This window comes from Colius striatus, chromosome 2, assembly GCF_028858725.1.
Source record: "Colius striatus isolate bColStr4 chromosome 2, bColStr4.1.hap1, whole genome shotgun sequence".
NCBI classification, from domain to species: domain Eukaryota; kingdom Metazoa; phylum Chordata; class Aves; order Coliiformes; family Coliidae; genus Colius; species Colius striatus.
In genome coordinates, this window is record NC_084760.1 from 96,109,058 (window position 1) to 96,135,598 (window position 26,541).

The 26,541-nt window shown below is 38.3% G+C and overlaps 1 protein-coding gene across 1 annotated transcript in view; it reads right to left on the reverse strand.

Annotated features, from left to right (window-relative positions):
* The window catches only part of FSHR (follicle stimulating hormone receptor), an 80,062-nt gene extending 56,739 nt beyond the window's left edge, over positions 1-23,323 (reverse strand). Inside the window, exon 1 of the mRNA XM_010196653.2 lies at positions 23,061-23,323. Coding sequence (XP_010194955.2) covers positions 23,061-23,323 — 263 coding nt within the window. The remainder of the gene's footprint in view (positions 1-23,060) is intronic.
* Positions 23,324-26,541: the final 3,218 nt, after the last annotated feature.

Genomic DNA, 26,541 nt, shown 5'->3' on the forward strand with positions numbered 1-26,541 from the left:
TTAAAAGGATAATGAATAGTACTGATGGCATTTCTATCCTAAATTTAGTGAATACTTTCTCTGCTTAATAATGCCACCCAGCCACAAAAGATGAAGGGAAGCTTTTTAAGATCAAACAGCTGATGTCCTGTTGGAATTTCATTTTTAGAGTTCCCACAATACCATAACATGGATAACAAAATACCTGTTTCCCCAACATAGCTGCGATGCTGATCACAGAGGCACACAGCAAATTTGCTGTGGAATTTGTTTTTCCCCCAGGACCTTGCTTAGGTCAGCTAGTGAGCTGCACAGGGTGCCTCTCAGCAGCCAACAGCTGATAAGGAGTGATAAAGGAAGGATGGAAAGTTTTTGTGAGAAAAAAATCCCAAACATCTGAAAGACTCAAAAGTGGTCAAGTAACACACTTGTAAAGCTTACTCTCCTCCCCTCTGCCTTAGTTTTCCCAAACTATGGTATGTTTAGTCTCATCACTGATACCCTTTTCTTTTCTGGACAAAGGATACACTGTCCTCAGTAACAAGGTACATGGCCTCTGCAACACTGCAGATAGCTTCTTTCTGAGGTCACACGTGCAGGCAGCTAAAAATAAAGCTCCAAGCTGCTTTAAAATACCTTTCCTTGAATAGGATGGGATGAATCTGGAGATGGGGGATTTAAAAAAAAAAAGCAACAAGATGGAGGGAAAAAAGAGAAGATTGCAAAATTCCTGATCAGAAAAAGATACAACACCAGGAAATTAACTGTATCTGATATATTTAATGGTCTGCTGTTAGTGCAATTATTTCACTGTATTTAGTCTGGGTTGCTTTATGCTTAGGTAAAACTGAGTAGGAACAGAGTAGTGACTATAGAGACCAGTTGCCCATGTGTGCCTGTGACTCATTTTAGTGTCTGAGGATGAATTTTCTTGAAGATTTAAGTGCAAGTAGCAGTAACACACAAGATATGCACAAATGACATCTTCCCTGAGAAGGCTTATTTGCCAGAGTATCCTCTGACACGAGGACATTGGTCCCTTCAGTGGATCTGAGTGGCTGCAGGTCAAAGTTTGCATCCTGCACCCTTGCAGCATGTAAAGGAGACAGCAAAGAAATGCTTTCTTGGCAGGAAGAATCTCCTTCTTTCTTCAAGCTTGCCTGGAGCTTGAACAAAACAAAGCAAAGCTGTAGCTCTGGATTCCTCTACAGTACATACACGCAGAGAAAAAGGGTTTGTCACTGAGCACAAATTGGAACAACAAACAAGTCCTCTTTAGGCCTATGAGAAGAATCACAGTTATCATGTTCACATCTGGGAAGAGTTTAACTGCTAGGAATAAGTTACGTACAAAAAAAGACAGCAGTATGCTTAAAAACACAGTTAAAATTGCTTCTATTAATGTCAAAGGCATGCTGTGAAAAGTGTTTTGTGTGAGATAAATAACACAAGTGAATGGAGTTATCCCACCTTGGTTACTGGAAGCCAGAAAATAGTGATTGCTTTATTTTTACAAATAGCTATACTTTTATTAGTATTGATTATCCTGTAAGACACCACACTAATTTTAGAAGAGCATATCCTCATTCCTCACAGATTCCTCACATGGGCCTTTGAGAAATGGAATAAATGTGCAACTTCCTTAAACCTGACCTTGATATCTGCAACTATCTTTATGGTGAGGAGCCATTAAAAATTTATTCACTCTTAGCAGACTCTTGGTGTTGCAACTATTTATGTTACTGTCTCTGCATACTTCCCTAACAAAAGGAACATTGTACAAGTACCGGATATTTTGTTCCTGCACAAATAGAATTTTGCTTTGTGCTCTTTCCCATGGGCAATGTGTCAAGGCAAACAAGGTTATGGAAAACGTCTGTGGTCCAACCATATGGAGGATTTTTACGGTTTGTCTTCAAAACTTTCTTCCCTTCTTTTGATTCTGAGCAAGGATAGATACCCTTCTCACACACAGACGGTCACTTCAACTCTTTTCCTGTCTCAGGAACGTGTCAATAAGGATGTTATTCTGCAGCAGGGAGACAACAGTGGTTTATTCATCAGCTAAGGTTGTAGCAGGAGGTTACAAGTGTTCTTCATGTGTAGTATTTCTGCTTCTAAGACCTTAAGACTTTCTATGTTGGCAAGCCCTCCATATTCAATGCTATTTTTATTGACTGAGACAAATTTTCCAGGGACAAAATGCTTTAAGTTCTAGATTGGATGCCTTAGTGAAGGCAAAAAAGAAAGCTTTTATGCAAAATGTCTTGCTGAACCATCACTGTTTTGCAAAATACCAAATCACCTACCTCTGCCACTTTATCTTGCTTGACAAATTCATTAGAAAGAGCTAGCTTGCTTTTTACCTCTTTTCTAATCCACATCCTCATAGGTACTATACCTATGTTGCTTAATGGGACACAGATGAAATACCACAGGATATTAATAAAAAGAAAGATGCTCACCCTTACATTCCCTAATTAGCACACAGAGCCTAATAAGTAACAGGGTCTCCATAAAATATTTGCATTAATTTGGATACATTCAAAGGTTTGTTTGAAGTTGTAATAAGATATCTATTACTCCTTGATGCTAGAGCAGTCAGAGACCTTTTAAGGAACAGCACTTGGAGATTTCTTTGCACTCCTTTTTCCTCTGAATTGGAGTATGAGCTGGCAGCCTTTAGAAAAGAGCATCTCCCAAAAAGAGGGGTCCTGGATGCAAATGTCAGGTACTCCAGTGTTCTCAGAACACCAGCTAGACTTGTACTGACATAACTGTACTGAAATATAGAAATATTCTAGGCCTGTGCCACATGCTCCCACTCTCTCCCACTGTGGGGAGTAAAGCATTTCCTTCTCTATACCTACAGAAGTGCACATTTAAATTTTAAACACTTGTATTTTGAAATAATACTAAAAAGTGACAAAGGTGTAAAATCCCCACCTTTTGTTATGCTAGCACCATGCAAAGAAATAAAATCTTATCTTCATCTCTTCTGGTCATCCCTTCTTCTACTCTGAATGTCTCTGCTGACTATTTCCAGGGAGACAGAAGCTGTCCCCTTGAATTGCTGCTGCCTGTGCAAGAGGATGAACCACAGAGCACATCAAGAATGAGATTAATGTGAGCAATAGGCTTCTGCATGCCTTGGAGAGCGTGTAGTCCTTATGCTGTAACGCACTTTGCACATTTTGCTCAAGTCCTTTAAACATTCCTGTTTACTACCATTGCTTGCCATGCATTGCCATGTCACTGGTGCTTTTCTTAGCTGCACAGTTTTCATGTCAAGAAATTTTCTTGGCTCATCTATTAGTGATTGCTGAGGGAAACATTCACAGGCATATGAGCTGCTCGTGGATGGACTCTTTCAATTTCATCCTGCACTCTCCTGAGAGCATTTCTTCTCCCTCACAGTTTTTTTTCTGTTATTGAGATCTCTTTCCCATAGACATCACCAGTTTGATAGAAAAGGAATGACAAAGCAAGAAATCCTTATTACTTCTCCTTGTACTACAGAAAAAAACCCTATATTTTCCTGTTATTGTAGCAAGAATTAGCTTGGCACTGAAAATTCTGAGTTTATCTACATTCTGCTAGCCATGGATTTACTTTTACATGTTAAAATGGTGTTCCTGAATAAATATAGCACAGCAGCTAATGTACTAGTAAACTTAAAACTACTGACTGTATGATTTTGTTTAAGATTGACAAGTCTCTTCCCAGTAACATACAGGGCAAAGTTTGCACTGGTGTCAAGCATGGATCCTTAATATATTTGAGAGTGTCATTGTTTCAGAAAGATGCCAGCTTGACCACACTCACAACTGTAAAAATAGCTTATGTTCAGAATAAGGATGTGCTTTGTGCTTTCATGTTCAGAATGCTTCTCAAGCACGAACCATCTGTGGAGTATTTAAAAATATACTAAATATTTTATATTTAAATGAATAATCCTCTTAAAAAGGATGATAATACAGTGAAATAGATAGGGAAGAGACTTGATCTGCTCATGGGACAGCTACAGGTTATGAAAGACCTCTAAGAAAGAGCTTAGCAGTGGTACCTGGAAAAATACATGCTTTGCAACATCTAACCTCACTGGATGAAACCTAGACTTCTGCTCTACCCTTTTACCAGCTCCCTTGAACTGACTGTCATCAGCTCTCTAAATGACTGTGACAGCATCTTCTTGCATAAAAGTAGATAAAATCTGACTGAAACAGTCATCTGAGTGAAGGAAGATCACGAACGGCATCCTACAGAGACCTCTGCAGGGACTGCATACAGTAGTCATAAGGGACCTGTATGGGAGTGAGGAGCAAAGTGAAAAACATATATGATGACCAGGGTGGTAAAACAACAGCTGAGTGAGAAGATTTGAAAAGCAGAATTAAGTCTTCACTCAACTTGCAATTCAGTGATATAACTCATTGCTACAGAACACTGGATAGTAGACATTCAAGAAGAAATGGATAAATATACAAAAGTAAAATATATGAAGAGGGTTGAGTACCAAGATATTGCTGTCCTCAAGATGTCCCCAAGCCATGCAGAGCTGGAGAGGCACACATCTCTTTGATGAGATACACTTCACAGCAGCAAAGAGCTTGCACTGCATCCAGTCTGGGACAGCTTTGTCAAAAAGCAAAAGCTATCACTCTTTGAAACAAGTGATCATAGAATTATAGAATGGTAGGGGTTGGAAGGGACCTTTAGAGATCATGTAGTCCAACTCCCTTGCAGAAGTGGGTTCACCTATATCAGGTGATCTCTATATAGTTGGAAGTGTAAAAGTATTTTTCAGTATTTACAGATAGTGCAAGCTTTTGTACATTGAAGAAGGAGTTGCTCCTTAGATTAGAACAATTCAAGGATTACTCCCTTCCCTTGCCAGAGACGAAAGGGTAAAACTGAGTCAGGGAAGATGTTTCCAGCACCACATTCAGACTCCTATTTCATGGCACAGAATTGCTCCTACAAAAAATTTTTGAAAATATATGCTAAAAGGATACTTCAGCATTCTTTAATAATAAAACTATTAAAAAATGTTTCAGCTCCCCACCAATTCTTTTGCTAGGTCATTTCGATAATCTTTGTAAAATCACGGGAAATGCAGTGCCACTGCAAAATCTCAAGTTGTCCCTCATTGTCCTCTCCACCTTGACTTTGAGAGGTGGACTACAAAGCAGACTCAGGCTCATAATACTCTAAATGCTCATGTGTTTTGTGTCACTTGTTTGCTACATTCTTTTTCTAAAACATTGACCCTACCTTCTATATGGTAAAAAAGCACTGGTTAATGTAGGCTTTGAATGGAGGGTGCAGGTCTGATCCCTTTAATCTCAAAAAGCCTATTGGGAAAGATAAAGAGGAGGGCAATAAGGCTGATCAAAGACATGATATGGCTAACAAATTTGGGAATAACAAATTCAATTGAGATTTTTCAGCATGGAAAACTTAGAGATGCTAGAGGTCTACAAAACATCTTGGAGAGAGTGGGCAAGGACTGATGCTTTATCAGCTCTTCCCCTACAAAAACTTGGAGGAAAGCCCAAAGGCTTTCAAAGCAAACAAGAGGACCTGTCTCTTTGTGCAGACTCCAGACTGCCAGAAGCCCTTCATGCAGATTTCCTGGGTGCAAGAAACTGGTGCGGGCTCACAGGTGGGATGTACAAGTATTTGAGGGTTACTAAACAAACAATAAGTATTTCAGACAATCCCTTGGACTGGAATTAGTTGGATGCTGGAGAAGTGTGGTGATAATACACTTTAAATGCTTGCCGTGTTCTTACTCTACCTTTAGCAGTTCTTAAGAATCCATGTTGTATGCAGGATTTTTGGTCAATCTTACTAGAGCCATAGCTTATATTGCAAGAGAAGAGCAGGCAAAGAAAAGGCTCCCTTCCTATGCAGTAAAGACTGATTGTCATCTCTGTTAGGCTGTACTCCTGCCTGAAGGCAAGGCAGGGGATTGTGGAAGTTTGATCTAGCACATCCTTCATTGGTCCTAATGGGCCAAATTTGAGCTGTTGACCAGTAGCACGAAGATCATTGCTGAGCTATATAAGATCTCTTTGAAGCTTTAGGCCAAGTTCACATCATGACAAGCTGAAGGACTTCACTTTCTTACCATATCTGAAATGCTATGGTTTTGCTTAAATATTAGTTGCAGCAAGTATCCAATCAATACCCTACTCGTGGCTCTCAATTTGAAACAAAGATATTTTCCTACTGCACTTCTTAAGGCATTTCTAACCTACAAAGAGATATTCAGTATACTGACTCCATCTTGTCAGTATTGTCCGTACTGATTCTGAAGTGTAACATTTTTAAAATCAAAACAAGGCTTTAGAGGCTATTACCCTATGCCTGCTTTCTTCATGATGATATATAAGCTTATGTTTTGTCTAATTGATTGCAGCTGATAGGGCATATTGCAGGAGAAATCACAGGCTTTAGACTGTGAGGATGACCAAGAAGACCTTAGGAAAAATTAAGAACAGGACTATGAGTTATTTTACTGTGGAAAGAGTACATTATAGCAGAAAACACAGAAAGAAGTGTTAGACATGATATGCAGTCTCTGTGCAAGCAGGACACCCAGAGAGATTTTAACCAGCTGAAGAATTTGAAGGCTGAGATTTAAACAATTGTCTTAACCTAAGGGAAAAAATGAAAAATAGCATCAGCAGCAAAATGCACTGACAATAAATAAACACCACTAAGTCACTAAATTCTGATTCTTGCCCAGAGGCTCATATCTATCTTTTTGTTAAAAGGTGCATAGGTCCTTAAGGTATTTTTATTTTTAATGAAAAAGACTTTATTTGATTTATCTAAGTGTGAATAAAGGTATTTATTTCTAGTGAACTTCACCCAGCACTTATACAAACTTGTGCTTCACAGGAGGAAAATTATTTCCTCTACTGCCCTTAATTCAGGAACACGAGTCCCATTAACTCCAGTATGACAAGATCAGTGCATTTAAGCAAATATTCCAGTTTCTTACCTATCATAAAGGTAGTGCTTTGATTTAAGACAATATACGCCACCATTTGAGCATAGTCTGCATGAGTATGAGCCAGGTAAACTTTCCTGAGCAAACTTCACATATCAAACAAAGGAATCTAGATCACTCTTCTCTCACTGGAGGTGTGAAATCAAACGTCTTTTTTTCTCAGAGAATCCGAGGACAAAAAAAACCAGAACAGGACTCTGCTTAAAAACAGAGAGAAAATAAATCAGCAATGAACAGATTAGCTTCAGATCAGATTGCCCAGAGCAGCCTGATCTGGAACAGCAGAGCACTATGAGCTTTTGTTTTTAAAAATGGTTTTAATGAATAGAATCAATTGCTCAAATTATGAAGGACAAAAACATAGATCAAATCTATCAAGGCTGTAGCTTATCATTATAAGCCAAGGGGTGTCGTCTCTTGTCTGAAAGAGATAAGATGGCACAAGAATCCACGTGCAGCTTTTCAGTATCTCTCCCAGAACAGATGTTGGAGGCAGAGCCTGAAAATGCTCCTGGTTATCCAAACAAGAGTACAGATTCTCTTTCTTTTTCCTTTACCCAGAAGAAGAAAAAAAAATAAATCAGGAAACAAATAATTTGTCCTGAAGATAAACACAGGAATTTCGGGGAGGACAGAACTAAATAGGCAAACAAGCACAAAGTATCCTACATTATACATGGGATTTAATGTTCAAGACAACAGATTCTTGATCAAATATCTGGAAAGATGTCTTTCCACATATTAGGTTAGGAAGGAGTGTTGGAACGCATTCAGGACTTCTCTCTCCCCTAAATAATCACCCAAGGGTTATCCACTGCAGGAGAGAAAGGGAGATGTCTTTAACTGGAATCAGGTTCTTGTCAATGGCACAGAGTATTTACACACAGGAATCTTGTTTTCCTCTTTGTATTTTGTTGTTCATTTGTTTCATTTTTTTCTCAGTGAGACTTTCCTCTGGGGAAGCTGCAGTGTATCACCCAAGGGCCAGCTCTGCTAAACTGGGTCTGTGTCACTGAGGAGCCGAGCTGCAGTGTGCTAGCAGTGGGTCCCTGCTCTGCATGGGGCACTGTCACCTGGGCACACAGCTCTATGAGTGCTCACAGCAGCAGATGGTCTCCCTATCTGTTGTGGCAATGTAAAGGTTCAGCACACAGACACTCCTGGTACATGACACACCACCTGCAAGAGTAGGGAAAAAATAGTGAATTGCATCTGCCTCCTTACTAGGGATAATGGGAGGATAACCTTACTTCAAAGAAGCTTGTTTTGACAGTGGCTTCCTCCCCCAACAATGAAAACCAGGAAAAGCACATTGTAGTTCCAAACATCCAGCAAGTCTCAACTGGACCCCAGTTCACTAGCCCTGGATCTTCATGTGAAGAGCTTGCATTGTTCATCATCAGAATATAAGTTCACTTTTCATTGCAAGGGTTTTATCCCAAACACTCCGAACATTAACAAGTGCTGCACAGGAAACTAAAGCACTTATAAAATGCTTCTAGCCCTTCCTCCACCTCCAATGTAACTTTCTTATTAAAATTAGGCCAAGTACAAACTACCAGACCTGAATTTATTTCATTAAATTCAGTATAGCTGAAGAGGATTTGGCACATCATGTCACCCTGGAGGTGCGAGAACAATGCACAGTGCTGGTAACCTCTGCTACGTCCTATTCAGCCTCAGGTTGAAAAGCTGGCATCAGTTACCTGGGCTTTGTGCCCATGTATAGCACATCTGAGGTTTTTTTCATTGTTGTGGTTGAATTATAGATAAACAGCAAAAGGGGAGTAATGTTCTTATAATAATAGAATATATGACAGATGTACTACTAAAGTCATTCACATGCTCCAGTGACAAGCATGGTTCAAAGCCTATCTGGAATAGCCTTCTTCTGGCTGATAAATATTCAGAGACTTTTTAATCTTCAAGGACATAATATTGAACACCTGACAGAAAATTCAGTGTAGATTCATAAGAGGTTTTTATTGCTTTTCAGTCAGACGTCGATTTTGTAATGTTTTATAGCAAGCAGTGCCTTTGCCAGAAGACATAGAACTTTCTTGGCCAAAGTACTCATCTGTTAACTACAAGTCCGACAAAATAAACAAAATACCAATTACGATTCAAGTGTAGTGTTAGTTATTTTCTATTCAGTGAGGAAGAATTGATTTTCCCAGCAGTGTCACTTACACTGTAATGATTATTGCACGTAAGACAACTTAAGAAAATTATGTAAAAACAAATTAGATGAGCTGCAAATCATTGGCTTATCTCGACTGCTCACCTTGAAGAGAGAGTTAGGAAAACATAATATCCAGTACCAGATGTCAGGATGCTTAAAACCTCGTCTCGCCTTCCACCTCCCTGATATTTCATATTAACATTTCAAAACAGAAGTAACATTTCCAGTAGGGATAAAGCATGAAACAACACATCTTGGTAGTCTAAGGACTGCTTAATTAAAAACAATGAAAACTTACTGTGATCTAAGATAATTTAAAAGATATAAATTGTATAAGAACTTGACTTTATCTAATTATCTCATTTTATATATACATCTCTTCATGAGTCATATGTGAAAAATATTGCCATGACTCCTTGGCTCTTGTTAGCTGACACTTCAGTACTGATGACCAAGTGCTGAAACAATACAGTGAAAGACTAAGCCAAATATTATGGCATAATCTAATGGCAATAGGTAGAAATTCTTCTACTGATTTTTCAACATGTATTGGGTAGATCTTTTACTGCATGCATAAGTCTGAATAATGGGAACAGAGGTTAAACAATCAGAAACACAATGGTAATCTCTTTATGTGGAGATGGAATCATCCCAATCAGAGTTTGTAACAAAAAAATGAGTTGGCCTCACATTCTTCTCCAGCGACATCCACAATCAGTCAATGTACTGTACATTAAGTACTCCACATCTTATCTAGCTGATACAATTCACTGCAAGAAGCTTGGTTAACTATGCTTCTTTTGCTTTAGGCCAGCAAAAATGACAGCCAGCATCACCACCAAACCTGTAATATCATTGTGAAGTTTCACATGTACTTTTCCAGAATTGTTAAAATTTTTCTTCAGATTTATTTCACAGGTCTGCGTCATTATTTTAACTGCAGCTTCCTTGCAGGATCTTCTATTTTTTTTCCTCTGCTTTACATAGTAAAATATCTATTAAGTTTTAAAGATGAGTTTGAGTTTAACTTGCAAAAAAAATAAGAGCACACAGGAATTTTATAGTCGGGAAAATTTGCCACTCTTTTATACCCCTTGACCTGTTGGCTTAGATGTAGTGCTTGTTATTTCAGCCTTTTGATTGTTTCATCTCACTAGCCAACTTTCTTTTTTCTTTAATCTTTTTTTATTTATTTCTTTAAAATGTAGCATCTATATCCGTTCTTGCAAATAGATTGTTCAAAGAGTAGACATAATAGTGGTGGTTCTCTCACTTTCTCAGATTGAGGCACATTTTTAGCGATGAAAAAGTGAACGTTTGCTCTGAGTTTCACAGTTGTAAAAGATGTGTATTTCCTAGGGCTTTGTTTATAAGACTGCAGCATTTAGAAGATTATTTTATTCTGCTTTTGGCAAACGCTGCAGTTCGTGTAAGTGATATTCTTATTATCATTCACCAAAACAATATTTAGGGCCCATATATTGAGTTACAGAAGAGCAAATAACATGCAATGAAAGCATAGAAAGCCATAACCAATATATTGTCTGCCTTTATGTATGCTTTTCTGATTTTCTTACCTCCTTCCCTCAAAGGTAATCCTCTGAAACACACATGTTTCAGCTGGTTATCCCTTTATCTGGCAGAAGTAGCCTCTGACATAGATTATTGCTGTTTTAGTAATGAGATAGTAGGGAATGGCTAGTGAAAGTATTTTCCATCATCACCTATTGAATAAGGTCAACAAGAGGAAAGAACCTGCAGATGACCGTGCAATCCACTCATAACATGAAAGTGTTAGGCAGGCTAGCAGATAAAATGTGGGCATTGAGATCTATTACAGCAACTGCTGAAATACACATATTGATGTTGGAAAAGGACTTTCCAGCTGTGGGCACTCAACACCATGGAAACTCTCACACAGATGCTATACTTGATATTGAAGGTGAAATTTAGAACGCCATATAGTCTACACATGCCTTTTTCCTTCTCAGAGCATTTTAAGAAAAGGGGTTGACATCATATTGAAGATTAAGTCTTCAGAGACTTGTGAGTTTCTAGAATGAAGAGACAACCTGAACTGGTTGAGTTCAGACAAACAAAACCTTAAATATTTCTACATAACATAGGCTGAAGCCCAGAGTTGTTCACAAAAGGAGGATACTAGCATAAGATGTTTTACAGAAATGCATGAACTTCTTTGTATGATGAACATTGTAAAGATGTACTGTGGCTGGCAAGTCAGGCACCACTAATAAAAATAACAACCTGCCATCCCTTCAAAGCAGAGGTTAACAAGCTCTCTGTGGAATGCAGAAAATCTTCAATAAGACATAAGCAGTAGCTTCTGAAGCACCCCCTGCCTCATTCCCTATTTTAGCTGATAACCACTACTACATGACACGCAGTAGATCAATCTATACCTAGAACCAAGGCCACCTCTTGGCAGCCTCATGCAGAGGGGGAAAAAAATAATAAAGCCTTTCAAAGCCTTGAACAAAGAGCCAATCTCTCTGTTTTCTAACACTGCAGGAGAGTTTCTTCCAGACAGCGTTTGTGTCTGTGACAGACAAACAAAATGGCAAAGCCCTAGCTACTGTTGGTTCAACAGCCCTGAAGCTACAATGCTGTCCCCACCATACGAGGGCATGAGTATGTCCAAGGGCAGGAACTCCTCAATGGGCACTTCATGGAGCGACATGCCTCTGTGTCCAGCCCATGTAGTGCTCCTGTAAAGTCCAGTATGATCATGCTCCAGCTTCTAGGGCAAAGTGGTCAAACACCAACCTTATTTCTGGGATGTGGGTCCATGCAGTATGCTCAGCTGCTTTGACATAACAGGACAATAACATGTACTGAAATTAAGCCAAAGTAAATTTTTTTGCTACATTAATACTGTATATAAAAAAAATAATGTAGATGCATTATTCAGGTGTTTATGAAAAGCTCTAGCTAAGGAGGTGTCCAGAGAGTAGTTAAACTCAGAAAGAGTTAAAATTCTTCAATTAGTTCTCCATAGGCAGCCCTACTGACCATAACAGAGCCAACAGTTAGCCATAATTGAAATGCCACAAAAAATCACCACCTCAGCTGTCTTTAAATTACTTACTGTAACACTACTGTGAATGCTGCTCGTCTAATACAGAGACAGAAACTGATTCAAAGGGAAGTACAGAAATGAAAAGAGTTAGGCTATGATGCAGAGGTACGACGTCAGTGAAAATATATTTGAGGGAAAAAAAACTCTGAAACTGTGCACACATCACTTGAACACTAAAAAATAGTAGAGCTATGACTTTGCACTGCCTTATACGGGAGACTCAAAGCAGCGGGCCTACATTTCATGCTGCTGAGCATAAAGTCTTCCTCTGATGCGAAGTAGATATTGGAAAGAAATACGAATGTACAAGAGGTAATTTTAGTTTTTTTGTAAAATTGAAGAAATATATTTCCATGTCTCTGGTGAGTGGGATCCTGAAGGGGTTATAGTGTCAGTTAAAACACTGATTTTTTTTTTACCCTGTACTCTTAAGAAATGGTTTGTCCTTCACAACCTATAGCTTTGCTGCTTCTGTGATGGGTGAAATTATGTTTACACACTTACCAGGAATGATGTGAAATCTGTCAACATTTATTGAAAACTTTGTAAGCCCTAAGAAAATCTTATAATTTCCATATGGCCCATTAAAACAACTAAAATCTCCCCTAATAATTGTAATGAAATTAAAACAGTTGGTTACCTATTTAACTTGTGTTTTCAACACCCGCTTTATTTTTCCTAGAGTGGATTCCTGTCTACTGCAATAGCACAGAGTCCTGAATCTGCAAACATGTACAGACGGGCAGTTTCACACCTGTGATCCATCCCACTGGAATGTAACGGAGCTGCCTGGGCAAGCAATTAGGATGTGTATGAATGCCTGTGGAATCAAACCGTAGATTTTCTTGCAGGGTATTCCCTCACAGGGGCCACTAATGCTGATTTCAAAGGACTGAAGAATGAGGTCTGGGCTTCATCTGCCATGGTAACAATATACTGCAGATAGGAAATTACAGGTCCTGGGATTCAGATACAGTGAGTATTTCCCCAAAACAGTAATTCCACCTAGAGAGAGTTGTTCTGCCGGGGCATTTCTTGTTTTGCTGTCACTTTTTTGACACGGTCTGTATTTCTTTTATGACTCTCCACTTGCCAAAAAAGGAAAAGCAAAAATTTCATAGCAGCTCTGTTGGCTAAAGAAACCTTCAGGGACAACACATTTTTTTTTTAGCATCAAACTGCTGCCTTCCCATAACAGGAGAGTTTATAATCTATCTTCCTATACCTTGCTTGTTCAAAAATTTCTGTCTATAGATATTCCTGGTGGGAGCCTGGACTCAAAGGAAAGGCTCCTTAGAATGGATTACTTCCCAGTAGTTAACAAGCAAGGGGAAAAAAAAAAAAGATTTGGCTGATCTTTTGTATCTGTGGGGAGACTGGAGACATCAGAGAAAACAGCATGGGCAGTGCTTCCACTGCTGGAGATAGATTTGTTTTCTGAACTTGATGAGAGTCCATGGCTCTCATAAACATGAATGCTTTCCATTGAATATGATGTTATTTAACAAGGCTCTTTCCTCAAAAATGCTTATTGGGACACTAAAGGCAGTAGCCTAATGTATTTATACTGTGTTATGGTACAAGTGAAAAAAAGAAATCAGTGCTTACACTGAAGTTAGCACTGAAATGCAAGCCTCTCAAAGCCAAGGCTAGGCAAGAGTGCTACACCAGGGATCATTTCTAAAGCATGAGGAACAGCACAGAATATAAAACCATCAGAAGGCTTTCAGAAGGCGTGCAACTGAAATCATTATAATCCTTATCCTACCCATATGACAACTCTTTTCAGTGAAGAAAACCAACACCAAATAACTAGATATCACTCCTTCCCATCACATACTCCTGGTTTTGGGAAAAAAGGGACAGGAACATTCCCTTCTTCCATTGCAACTGTCTCCCATTTGAGCTTTGGCTATTTTATCAGTTATAGGTACACATATGTACTACTGTTTTCTGTTCTTATATTCTTTGCTCCGAGACAAATCAGTGAAAGGAAGACGTTAAACACAAAGTCATCCCATGCACACTTGCAGGTGTGTGCATGCATGCCATTCCCTTCACTTCTTTCTGTAGGATCTAGTATTAGCTTAAGGCTGAGGGGAGGTTGCTTTATGGGTATCAGAACACATCACACAATTTTATGTTCAGAACATGAATATAGGCCATCAGAAACTCTCCTGAGAAAACAAGCACCACTTCCTTTTCCAGTCTTAAAACAGTCAATCCAATTCTTCATTGCACACTATTTCAAATTTAAAAAAACAAACCCAAACCTACTGACCATCATTTGAAGATGTATTCACTCCTTGCTCCACTCTCAAACGGAAGAGGAATCAAACATCAAAAACTTGGAAGTTTTCCCCACTGCATATTTCTGCACATGGAGTTTTTGGAAACCCACTGAAGATTTACAGGTTGTTACAAATTAATATTTTCAAATTAATTCTGATTATTTGACTGTATTTGGGCAAGGATTCATATCATAAAGTACATCCTCATTTGTGCTATGGAGAAACTTTATGTCAGTAGGACCATTACCAAAGCCATGCTCCATAGCAAAACAGGATTTCCAGGCAAATATGCTAAAATGATGACAAGCAACTGCACTCTTGAGTAGATAAGAGAGTGGACAGAGGTTAAAACTTCAGCCTGCAGCTCATCCACCAGGTATAAGTTTAAAATTGAGGCTTCCCTGCATATAGCAAGTTCTGAATAAGTTACAGTTCAGGGTATAGCATTATTTAGCTGGTCCAGGCAAAGACAAAGACTCAGAAAACTCAATATACTTGTGGAAAACAAGGACTGATTCATCTTAGTTGGGTTGAAAGGTGTTTTCATTCCACTCAGAAACATATCTCCCTCTTCTTATAATAGCAGCCTGTAAATTCTCCTCTAGCTAACTAGGAGCAAATACATCTGAGTAGTTTGATAAGGTAGAGGGAGATAAGAAGCATCCGTACCTCCCAGGCTGAGCTCCTGAAACACCTAAGGATATTTGGAGGAAAACATTAAGCAGAAGCAAAGAAATCACAAACTTTTCTGACCCAGACAACACTCAAAATCAAGGAAGCTGCATCTGAGTAAAGGCTGAAATTGGACTACTACAGTGTATGCAAATAATTTTCTGTACTCTTATACGAAATCCAGGCTTGACTATGACCTATAATTTGAAAGAAGCTTCATTTTAATGACTTAAATTTCACTGCTAATAAGAGTAGTCCAAACTACAGGCAAAGAGTGTAAAATAATTTACAGGTTTTGTCTGAAAAGGTCAAGGTCTTAAACAAAGAAAAGTGACTTTTCCTACGAAGTGTTTGCTCCTTGCTGTGTAAAACTAATAGACTGCTATGAAAAATAATACCTGTCTTTTGTGCCTGAAGTATATTGTTTACCAAACACACATACAGTAATTACCAATCAGCTGCTGCCAAAATGAACAACACATGGCTGATAGAGGTCTTCATTGTCAGACAGTGAAAATGAACTTAGTTCTTTCCACTGAAGTTAATGAAGCTATGACAATTTAAATTAGCTGCGAACTTACCCCAATTATCTTCTACCTTGCAAAGACTCTCAGGAAAGTTAAGCAGAACTAATACATCATCAAGTAAGAAGAGAGTGAGGTATGTTTAACTTTGCATGGCTTTCTTTTACTCTTCAATTAGGAGTCTAACAAGTTTGTTCATCTATCTTTGGTAGATAATTCAGTCTGGCTTTGCAGGGCCCTTACTGCATACAAACTGCTGGCAATAAGAGCCGCTATTCCTTTTGGCATATATATTTACTTGACATCTCTCTTCTGTGCAACTGTTCTCTCTACTCTTGCAGTATTCCTCATCCACTCTCTTATTTCACTCAAACTCTTCACATACTCAGTATTTTCAGTGACATGCCAGCCTGATGAGACCCCCTTGGCATCTGCAAAGCAAACCCTTGAGCTGTACAGCAGACTTTCTCCTGTTGGCTTATCAGGTGATGCATTTTATGTGTGATACTCTTCCAGAGGAACTCCATTTGGAGCCTTTAAAGACATTTTCCATTGGAAATGTCTTCTCTGTTACCTCTCAGAAATGTTGCTGGGAAGATAAAGTATTTGAGAAGGTTTTAAATTTTTTTAAATTATTTTTTATTTAAGAGGCATGGCCTGGGTTTTGAGAGAGATAATAAGCTCTGTTCTTCAGGACTGCAATGCTGATATGACTTTGCTAAGGGCTAGATTCAGAAAACAATTAACTCAAATCCCCAAGTTATCATTTATAAACTCGAGCGAGCAGCTGAAAGCATATTGCATAGACAAATGCAGATAAAGGGATAGGGATAAGTTGTTCTGGCTTGATGTCTCCTACAGGGTAGCAGATTGTACCCTGCTGTGTCAGAGCACAAGGGACACGCACACTCCTGCTCTTCCTCCACTCCCCTGTGTATAAATACCCCAAGCTCCCTATGCAAGGGATGTGAGAGCAATACTGTGAGCTGGAACATATAAGTACTGTTATGTCTTTTGAGCTCATAAAAGCAGCTTTCAAAACCTTTCCCTAGAGCTCTGACTATGCTCTGCTCTCCCAACTAGCAATAGCCACCTTTGAGTATCAGTAGGATTCCCTGTGCCAAAGTGTCTTGGCCTCCCTGTGTGGGGTGAGAGATAAAGTTAATACATTTTAATATTAGAAAAGAAAAGGTAACAAGGTCTAAAATGCAGAATTTTAATATTATGCCATGAAAACTGATGACTTGTGAGAAGCTGTAGTAAGGAAAATAAATGAAGCTAGGAAATCATCCATACTGTTGAAGAACTTAGCATGGCATATCATTCAGAAGAAAGGAAATTCACTGCTGCATGACACCAGTGAGTCAATGATTCCTCAGAAGTGTTTTGTAATTCATGTTCTTCTTGTAGAAGTAAAAGATAGACCTCTATCCTACTTTGTAATGTCCCCATGGCTTATCAACTCAATTTTAACCACATGTTAGTTTAAAACTGCTTATTTCTTATCTTACTAGGGCTTTTGTCTCTTGCTGTGCCTTTACACTAAAACTTGGTATTTACCAGCTCGCATTTCATGAATAACATTACTGTCAAACTCTCCCAGGTTGTAATTATATAAAACAAGATCTGAATGGATGGACAATCAAGATGAAGACATCATATCTGAGACAAGAAAATGTAACACCTACAAGTGACTAGTTTAAACTTCCAAACACTTCATAAAAACCTTGATGATAATCTCATTAAATAGGCAAACTTTGATTTTTTATAGGAACTGACACAGAATATACCTAAAATGTTTAACAGAGAGGCTTTATTTCAGAACATGGAGCTAATCAGGCCCAGAAATCCATTTTGCCTGGTATCAGACATGTAGGAATGTGATATGGGCCCTCTGTTTTGTGTGTGCTTTGGAAAATCCAGAACTTGTACATCGGGAGGATCTCTTTGTAGCTGACTCCAGTGAGAGGCATCAGCTGGCATAGAACTTAGTACTCTATCAATGCTGCATAAAAACAAAATAAAATCTTATCTTTCACTGTGTTTCCCTGAAAAAAGCTCAGTGATTTAATAAGCCACATACTTGACATTAAATTTTAACTGAATACACCTTCATTTCAAAGACACATTAGATAGATATGCACAAATCTATACATCTTCAGACTTGGTCATACATCTCTCATAGATGCCTCAAACTGTAGTCATTATAAGTCAGATGAAAGTCATATGTGTGAATTTATTGCCATAGTATTGTGAGTAAGCCAGCAGACAATACTACACTGCAAAGCAACTCCCATTGTGTACAGCACACCTCATGTTGAAAAACTCCTGAAGCTTTGGAAACTGGATGTTTCTATAAAGATATATACTTGGTAATTTATACTAGCTGAGGATCTGCCCTGTAGAGTTTATTATGCTTTAGTGTGTCTGTCTTCCTTTTCTTTTTTTCTCTCTTATACTCTATGTCTTTTTATCTTCTCAATGAAAATGTCAAATACAGAATCCAGCATATGAGTTAAGCCACTCCACCGATATACAGCCAGTGCTCATACAGCAACCTCTATAGCTTTCTGGTTCAAAGTATGAACTGATCATAAATTCAGGATGAGGAGAATGTAGCGCTAACGACAGACTTTATTCTACCCTAACAGAAGGAAAGCTGGTTTTAAAAAAAACCCACAAACCAAAAAAATATAGAATGTAATATGTTCTCAACGTTCTCTGCTGTGAAAATATTCTCATTGTCTTCTGATAGTATGTGAGTTTATTGATTAACTACATGATTAACCACCCTAACACACGGACTTGAAATTTCTTGGGTCTTCGTTTTGTTATCATATCCTCTCTACACCCTGTTTTTGTTAGATTAAAGCCAGTCCACTAGTATAAACACCTGAGACAGAACTGTAATTGCTTGCAGGTTTCAATGTAATTCCAAATATAAGTACGAAAGCACAAAAAAAGAGATCTCGATTGCAGCTGTCAATAACAGTATTGTAGCTACTGTTCACATCATTTGCAGTTTGTGTCACAGGGAAGCACATCTAACTCGGTATACGACACAGAACTTGCTATTTCAAGGCAGACACTGTTTTGGTGGTCAGACATCTACTCAGCCTTGACTTGCTAATCTAAAATAAATATCCTTGAGCAACTGTACAAAAACACCTATGCAGAGAGCAAGTAAAAAAACCCACTGTTTATAGTTTGCAGAGGCTTGGGAGAAAACATTCTATCTAACATACTTCTAAACTGCTCTGGCAATGGCTAAACTGGCTGTTGAAGCCAGAAAATGTTTTTTAAAATACAGAACACCACATAATAAAGCCTAGGCTTTATTTATTTCACCTACAACTTCCTCTTAAATAGCACTTTGACAGATGGGTGCCAAATGATGGACTGTCTCTGTTGTCAATTATTTCAGTCATCTCAGTTGCTCCTTTCTAAAACTGGCACCACTCTTCTGCTGAAGCCTCTGGCATGCTAAAACATTAAACAATTCCTTTTAATTGGCTGAGTCACACACCCAAGTTTGCAAGCTTTCTTTGAGAAGCTTCAGTTCTCAGGAAATGCTTCTTACACAGTTTTGAAAGAGTCAGGCAAAAGGAACCAACTGGTCAACATCTACATTCTAGTGCTAGCTGCTGCACTGGTATGTCAGCCAAGGATGGCCAAACGAGAAGGCAGGGAAGTTTAGGAGGAGAAGAAAATAACTGAGTTTGAGGCAATTCCTCTTTATTACAAATACAACATGACCAAATTTGGTTTCCTAATACCTTTTTATCACATAGTTAGTTACAGAATGCTAGTAAAATGCTGATATTAACATTTCTCTCTTATAACTCTGCAGGACTGAGAGCAGAATTGCACCAAACAGCCTTGTTCACCTTCCATCTTAAGTTGCTTTATTTTGTCAAAACAGAGATATAGATTATTGTGCAAATGGATGCACCTAGGTGATAGGGCAGAGATCTGTTTCCCTGAAATACTGTAAGAGTGACTTCAAGCATTGCTGAGATGAGAAACCCAAAAGCAAGGAAGGCATTTAAGGTTGATATTCATACCTTTCTGCTTAGTTTGCTAAACTTTATGAAGTATCTTTTCTCTTCAGATAAGTTATTTTTATTTGCATTACTTTCTCAAAGCAAGACCTCTAATGACTAAAGGATATCTTAGTGAATACTAAGGATGGGTTACAAAACATTGAGTTTTAAAACACTTTTAGATTTTCAAGGAATAAGTTGCCTTAGGTGACCACTGAGTTGCTACCTCCCTCTCATTTTGCAAGGTAATTAATGGTTAATACTTTGACACAGATCAACCATCTGAACTTTTGGTTTCTGGTTTCTCATGTATTACCTCCAGAGCTCCAGAACTGTAAGTCAGTCATCTACTTTTCTCACAGGCATTTTGGTATCTATTAAAATATGTAAAAAATTCTTCTAGGCAGCTTCTCTTCCAGGAAAAGGTTACAAAGCAAAACAGCTAATAATATCTCTCCTGCAAACATTTGGAGCAAGCCAGCCGCAGAGTGCTTGCTAATCTACAAGAAAGGGCATAGAAAACACATTGTAAATCTCCTCTTGTGAGATTTTGGCCTACAAGTGAAAAAGTAGATCTGGCAGCAAGAGGAGTAACAAAACCTCGTGGTTTCTGATTTCTGCTCTCTTTCCACATAGTAACTACAAAATGAAATCTCTCACCATAAACTCACGGCCAGCTCTCCCCCTTGCAACACCCTTATTAAAGCAGATGCTAACCCAGCCAGGAGTAGACCTCTGGCTGCCGTATCATGCCAAAGAGATTGAGTTCATTCTGGTGTATAAGCTCTCACTTTCAGGAAACCAACCGCAAAGAAACCGATTATGAAACATTTATCGGTGTCCAATCCTCAAGAGAAACCCAAACCCCAGCTATGGCAAAGAGCAAAGGTAAAAGTTGTTGAGGGTAATAATTTTACCTTTATCCTGGGTTTTCTTATCAAATAACTGAGCTGTCTGCCACAACACCAATGTCCTGACTTAAGAAACAGCTGTAGTAGAACAGAAACACACAGCAACAGAAGTGCTTGGTGCTTATCAGACTCCTCTCTCCAAAGCTTTCACTGACTTGTTATTCAACATCTAAAAGGCACTAGGAAAGGACACTAGGATAGCTCAGGAAAACTATCAAGACCACACAAGAGAAGGTGAAGAGCTCTAAGTGTACTGTCCGCCTTTATTGCAATTGAAAATAGACTGCAACCAGCATTCCCAGAATGAGCTCTTAAGTGAACAAAGCACCTTGCAGAAGCTGTACTTAACAAGAAGGTCTCTGCTTGTGCCCTATACAGGGTCCTTATGCACCATGGTCATCTACTCTCAACTGCTACACTGATTTTAAAATCCTTTTGACCTATTATCCTTTTGACCCATTGAAGCTTTTTGAAGAAACATAAAGCAAGCTTTTCCTGTTACCAAAAGTGCATTTGCAACAGCACCTGGAGCAGGAGAGTTTATTTTAGTCACCTGAATCACCCCACTGGGCACTCAACTGAGATATGCATACAAAGGCACCTTTCTAGAGTCCTCTTTTGACTTTTAGGTAAAAATCTAAGGTTTATCTGTCACTAAATAGCTCTTCAGCGAATGTGTCTGGCTTTAGTAACACCAATAGTTGACATATTCAAAACAACCCTACATAGTTTCCACAAATTTTTAAGCCATGCTGAAATCAGCCTCAGGGTTACAATGATTGAACAGCACCAGGATTAGTTCCTGAGGAACCAAAAGTTAGTGTAAACAGAGAGTCAAGTTGAGATATTCTAATTCCAATACTTACACAATGCGGCTAGAAGTAAGGATTCATTTGCTGTTTTCAGTCACACTAACATTGTAGTCTGCCTCTTTCAGAGAATAGTCACCTGTACTGAGGAACCTGCAAATTAGTATCCTCCACAAACTCTCAAGAAGTTAAAAAGGATCAGCTGTGAACAAATCCCATTTTGCTAACAGGTGCTTTTTGGCAATATAAAACTCTACTTCTTTGCAGAAATAATTATAAAAAAGCTTTTGCTTAATCCCTGAAAGGCAGAACTTAACAGTATAATTTAAAGAAACAATCAAAGCAAAATTGAACAAAATTAGCAGTATATGCCTGGAGGACAGTTGACTCAGGATTTAGATGACCTAAATCACAGATGGATTATTTTTGCCTCTAGTTGAGAGAATGATTTAAACTTTTACTGACCTTCTGTGACTAATTCAGACATTTTTTCTCAAGTTTTCACTACCTATTCAGTGAGCATAACAACTTCTCTTTCTGAATGAAACCAAACTTCTACCCTAGGAGAACTGTGGTGCGGTAACCATGGATATATCGTGGTGTGTAAAATTGGTATAGGGGTATATTTTTCCAAATAGTGACATATCATTCTTCCTTGTATCCTGCCTCCAAACTTAACACTAACCAAACAGTTTATCCAGGAGTACTTTTGTTTTTGCTTTAGGTTGTAATGATGTGAAATGGATGTGGGTGTAAGCAAGGGGAGATAAAATTTACTTTAAAAAAATTAAAATGAAAACAATCACATACACATTTACATACTTGTTATTGCATAAGCACTTTTTCTCGTCTGTGCCATTGGCACAAAAAACAGCTGTCATATGGTATTGCTCACATTACTTTATGGAAAACAAAGAGAAGCTTTAAGATAGATAAAACCCTTCCTTGAGTAACAAAGTATGGTATCTTTACATTGTTCTTTCTCTCCAACTGCAGTCATGCTGCTCCTCTGATAGAGGAGGATCGTTCTCTGAATGTTTATCAGAGTTCTTTCTGTAATGCCTCTATGTTTTCAAAAAGAAAACATTAAGTTGGTTCTTGGCAAAGAAGCACAAACCTTTGGAAAGCTTTCACAGTGCAAACACAAACTCTCATCATCAAGTTGTTTGGGGCAGACAAGTTGCACTACACGTTTCAACAACGTTAAGCAAGCTGTAAAGAAAGCTTACACTTTATGCTTCAAATTACTGTCATAGCACCAAGGAAGCTTGTTTAAAATTTAGTCTACACTTTGCATTATAACATACCATATCTTTTCTTAACAGAGATTTTTAAATGAGCCCAATCAGAGTAACAGTGAGGAGCTTCAAGATGGAATTAAGCAAGCATCAGAAGAAGGGCTGTGCTTTCCAAACAACTGGCGTAAGTCTCCCAAGTGTCTCCCTGCAAATCTGACCCTTGACTTGCCAAGCAGCAGTTTGAGAGTCAGGAACAAGACTGCTTCTTGCAAAAGTTCCCTCTTCCTACTTACAGTTCGGTGGTGTTGGCAGGAATGTCCCGGGGAACCTGGACCACTCTACTCTCCTGACAAATGAAAACCCTGCCCACACAGCTGCAGGCATGGTGCTGACATCCTGAGCAGCCCACCAGGAAAACCACCAAACAGGCAAGGACTGGAGACATGTCTGCCTTCATATCTGTGCCTGTCTCCTTCATCTCAAAGGGAGGAATGCAGAGACCTCCCAGCTCAACTCCCTGAATGGAAGATCCGCCCAAAAAACTGGGATGGACCATGTGGTTGGTGGATTACTTCTCAGCAAAGTTCAGTTCATAGCCCCAGATCCTTTACAGCCTTAGAGTAGGGGTGGAGATAAGCAATGCTTATTTTCCAGGACAAAAGTATTTTATATCTAAAATGGTGTTGAAATCATGGGCCCCAAGTAAACTAATCAGGATACTTTTGATGCCCTGTGAAAAGGTCCTTCCTTCTCAGCAATGCTATTTTGCATGTCTTATTTGGTAAGACTAAGGGAAAATAAAGAATTTTTACTTTCTACAGTCCACAGACTTTTGTCCCTGAAGGAGAAGCACTATTTATGATCCCCTTCATGGATATGAGAGCCCCTGTTTCTTTCTTACTCCTAGGCAAGGGAAACATGTTATTTTTTATAGGGTATATAATCTATTTTATAGGTTAAAAGGATTACAGTCCTAAAGCCAGAGCTAAATAATACACTTTTTTTTTTTTTTTTTTACATGTGGTTCTTCATCTCTTCTCCTCTTTTTTCCTTGGCACTGTTACAGGAATTGTAACAGGACAAGATGCTACAGTCCCAATAGTCCCAGAAGACTGATATACTAATTTCATCATCTGGGAAAAAAACCTCACAAAAAACCCCAGAAATATATGAAGTGGCTCTTTGTGACAAAACAGGAGGAAAATAGCTTCAAGAATATAATCATAAGGGCTGGATATTGAATCCTATATTTGAATCCTTATTTGTTTTATTTACTTTTTGACTGAGCTAAAATGTCTTTTTTGTTACAAATATTAAACCTTGAGGAAGGGATCTTGTAAATTCTGTCCTGTCTCTGAGTAAAGCTATCGACTGGAACCAGGGTTTCAGTACAAGACATCTAAAATGAGAATTCTGAGATACAGAGTTGGTGAGTTTTGTCAGTTTGGGGGTTTTTTGTGAGCTTCCCACCCTCACTCTCCCTTTTAAACCGTAAATAGCTGTTTCAGACACACAAAGCTTTCAAATTATGTGTATTTTAAGTGAGTGCTGGAGTAGTTCTAATAAACTTGACTCACAATGAATTCACATTGCTAGGAAGGATTTAGATCTTGTTAAACACAACTGTTTGGTTGTTTTTCTGGGGTTTGGGTAATTTTTTTTTTTTGTCTTTTCTCATATTCAAAATGCACAAGTAAATGTAATGAGATACATTACATTTTCTTCTTCTCTGAAGAAAATAAGGCCCAAAATGTAGATGTTTCTTAAAGGAGCGAATTATGATTTTAAAACCTAATTCAACTAATTTTTTTAGATATCCTGAGTTACTCTAATTTTACCAAATGTTACCAACTATTTCTTATTTTTTGCCCTCTCATTTAAGCCTACTCAAGATGACAACAGTGATATTTACATTAAAAAAGTAAAACAAACAAAAAAATCATAATAATCTCTAACAAAGATAGGCTTGTATGAATTGTAAGAGGATTCATTTAGCTGCATGTATAAAACAGAGTCGAATTTACTAAGCCATCTGAAGAATTACGGTGACTGTCATAAAAACTTTCCTCTTATATATATGTCTTTCTGCCTGCCTATCTGTAGTTCCTTTCCTTTGAAAGAGCTTAGACCTGCAAGATCTTCTGAAAAGAGTACAACCTTTAGTTTCCTTCACACTCAGTAGGATGAAAAGTCCATCCTATGGTCAAACAAATTCCCACCAGTTAAAAACTGGACTAAGTAAACTCTTCAGGATTTTAAAAAAATGCCAGGAAGGCAATTAATTGAGGCTAGGCTGGTTCTGTCTTTTCAATAGCAAATCTCTAGTTTGTACGGCTGTAGACTGAAAGTAGTCTGAAAAAAACCACAAAACCAAAACTCAAGAAACAAAAAATAGAGCTTGAGGAATATAGAGGTCACAAGAACATTTGGTTATAAATAAATGTAAGCCATATCCCTTTATTCTGAAATGCTTCAATATAAATGGTCTTGTTAAACTGATGAAATGGATAGTGATATTTACAACATATTTCAAAAAGTAGTAACATACTCTGAATGTCAAAATAATCTGCACTGATATGAAGACATTGTAATTTGATTGACTTTGGATTTCATATGTCAAAGTATAAAATTTGTTTCAGACAATAGTAATAATTCCTCCATATGCAAAAGTTATGAAAATATCAGTAGGGCTACAAGATACCTTTCCAATTATTAGTGACTTTTAAAACTATACCAAGCGTGCTTTCACACAACTAGTAAAATGTAGACTTCTTAAAACCTCATGTCAGGTCCAGCAGCAAGTCATGAGCATCAAGAAGAAAAATTGGGGGTAGGTTGACTCCTTTCCATTTTTGTTTGTTGAGGCCATTTTATCAGTACAGTACACATTAGTCTACTGTCATTTTCATCAGTTAAGAGTCAGATGACAATTCTAAATAACAAAAACCTCCAAACTCTAAGATTCTCTTGAAATATAATTCAGATAAGTCTCAGAGGAAAATATCCAGTTATAACTAAATTCAATAAAATTAGACTAGACTAGTATGCAAAATGGAACTGACATTTCATTCATACTAGAGCAAGCACTAGTTCTGGACTATGCTAAAACTATCTGAGGATAGTTGTTTCATACATGTGATAACAAGGTTGTGAAGAATAGACTCTGATGTCTATTTTTGAACTGGGAACCTCTCTCCTGATTTCTGTTCATGATTCTCAAATGACACATAGCCCTACATGCAAATCACTGCAGGCCCCTGGATGGATCAGTCAGTTGATGATCCTCTATCAGTTCAGAAGTACAATTACCTCCTCTCAGGAACAAAATCTGTGTAAAGGAGGGGGAAAAATGCCATGATACTTCCTGGTCTCTTTCTGGGGAGCCTGACTCACAAGTCTTCTTGATAACCAGGCTGCAGCTAGAACCATGCCTGAAAACCCAAAGGACTTGTTGCAGGGGAACCATGAAAGCTACTTAAAGCTAGTCATAAATATGTCCCACATCTTTGTACCATCAAAAGTTTTCATATTTTTTCTCTGTATCTTGGTCAATGCAATGCAAGGGGCAAACTCAAGCCTCCATAGGCTTGCCCCAGCTATGCACATTGCCACCTTCAGAGCCCCACATACTAGGAGCAAGAACCTATCTTGTGGAGATGGCTGACTGTGATGCATTGTCATTGAGATACATACTTGTTGAGAAGATAAACACACAGATGATGGTGCTTTCAGATATTTATAAGAGCCTCATCTTTGCATCCATTTGCAGAAGAA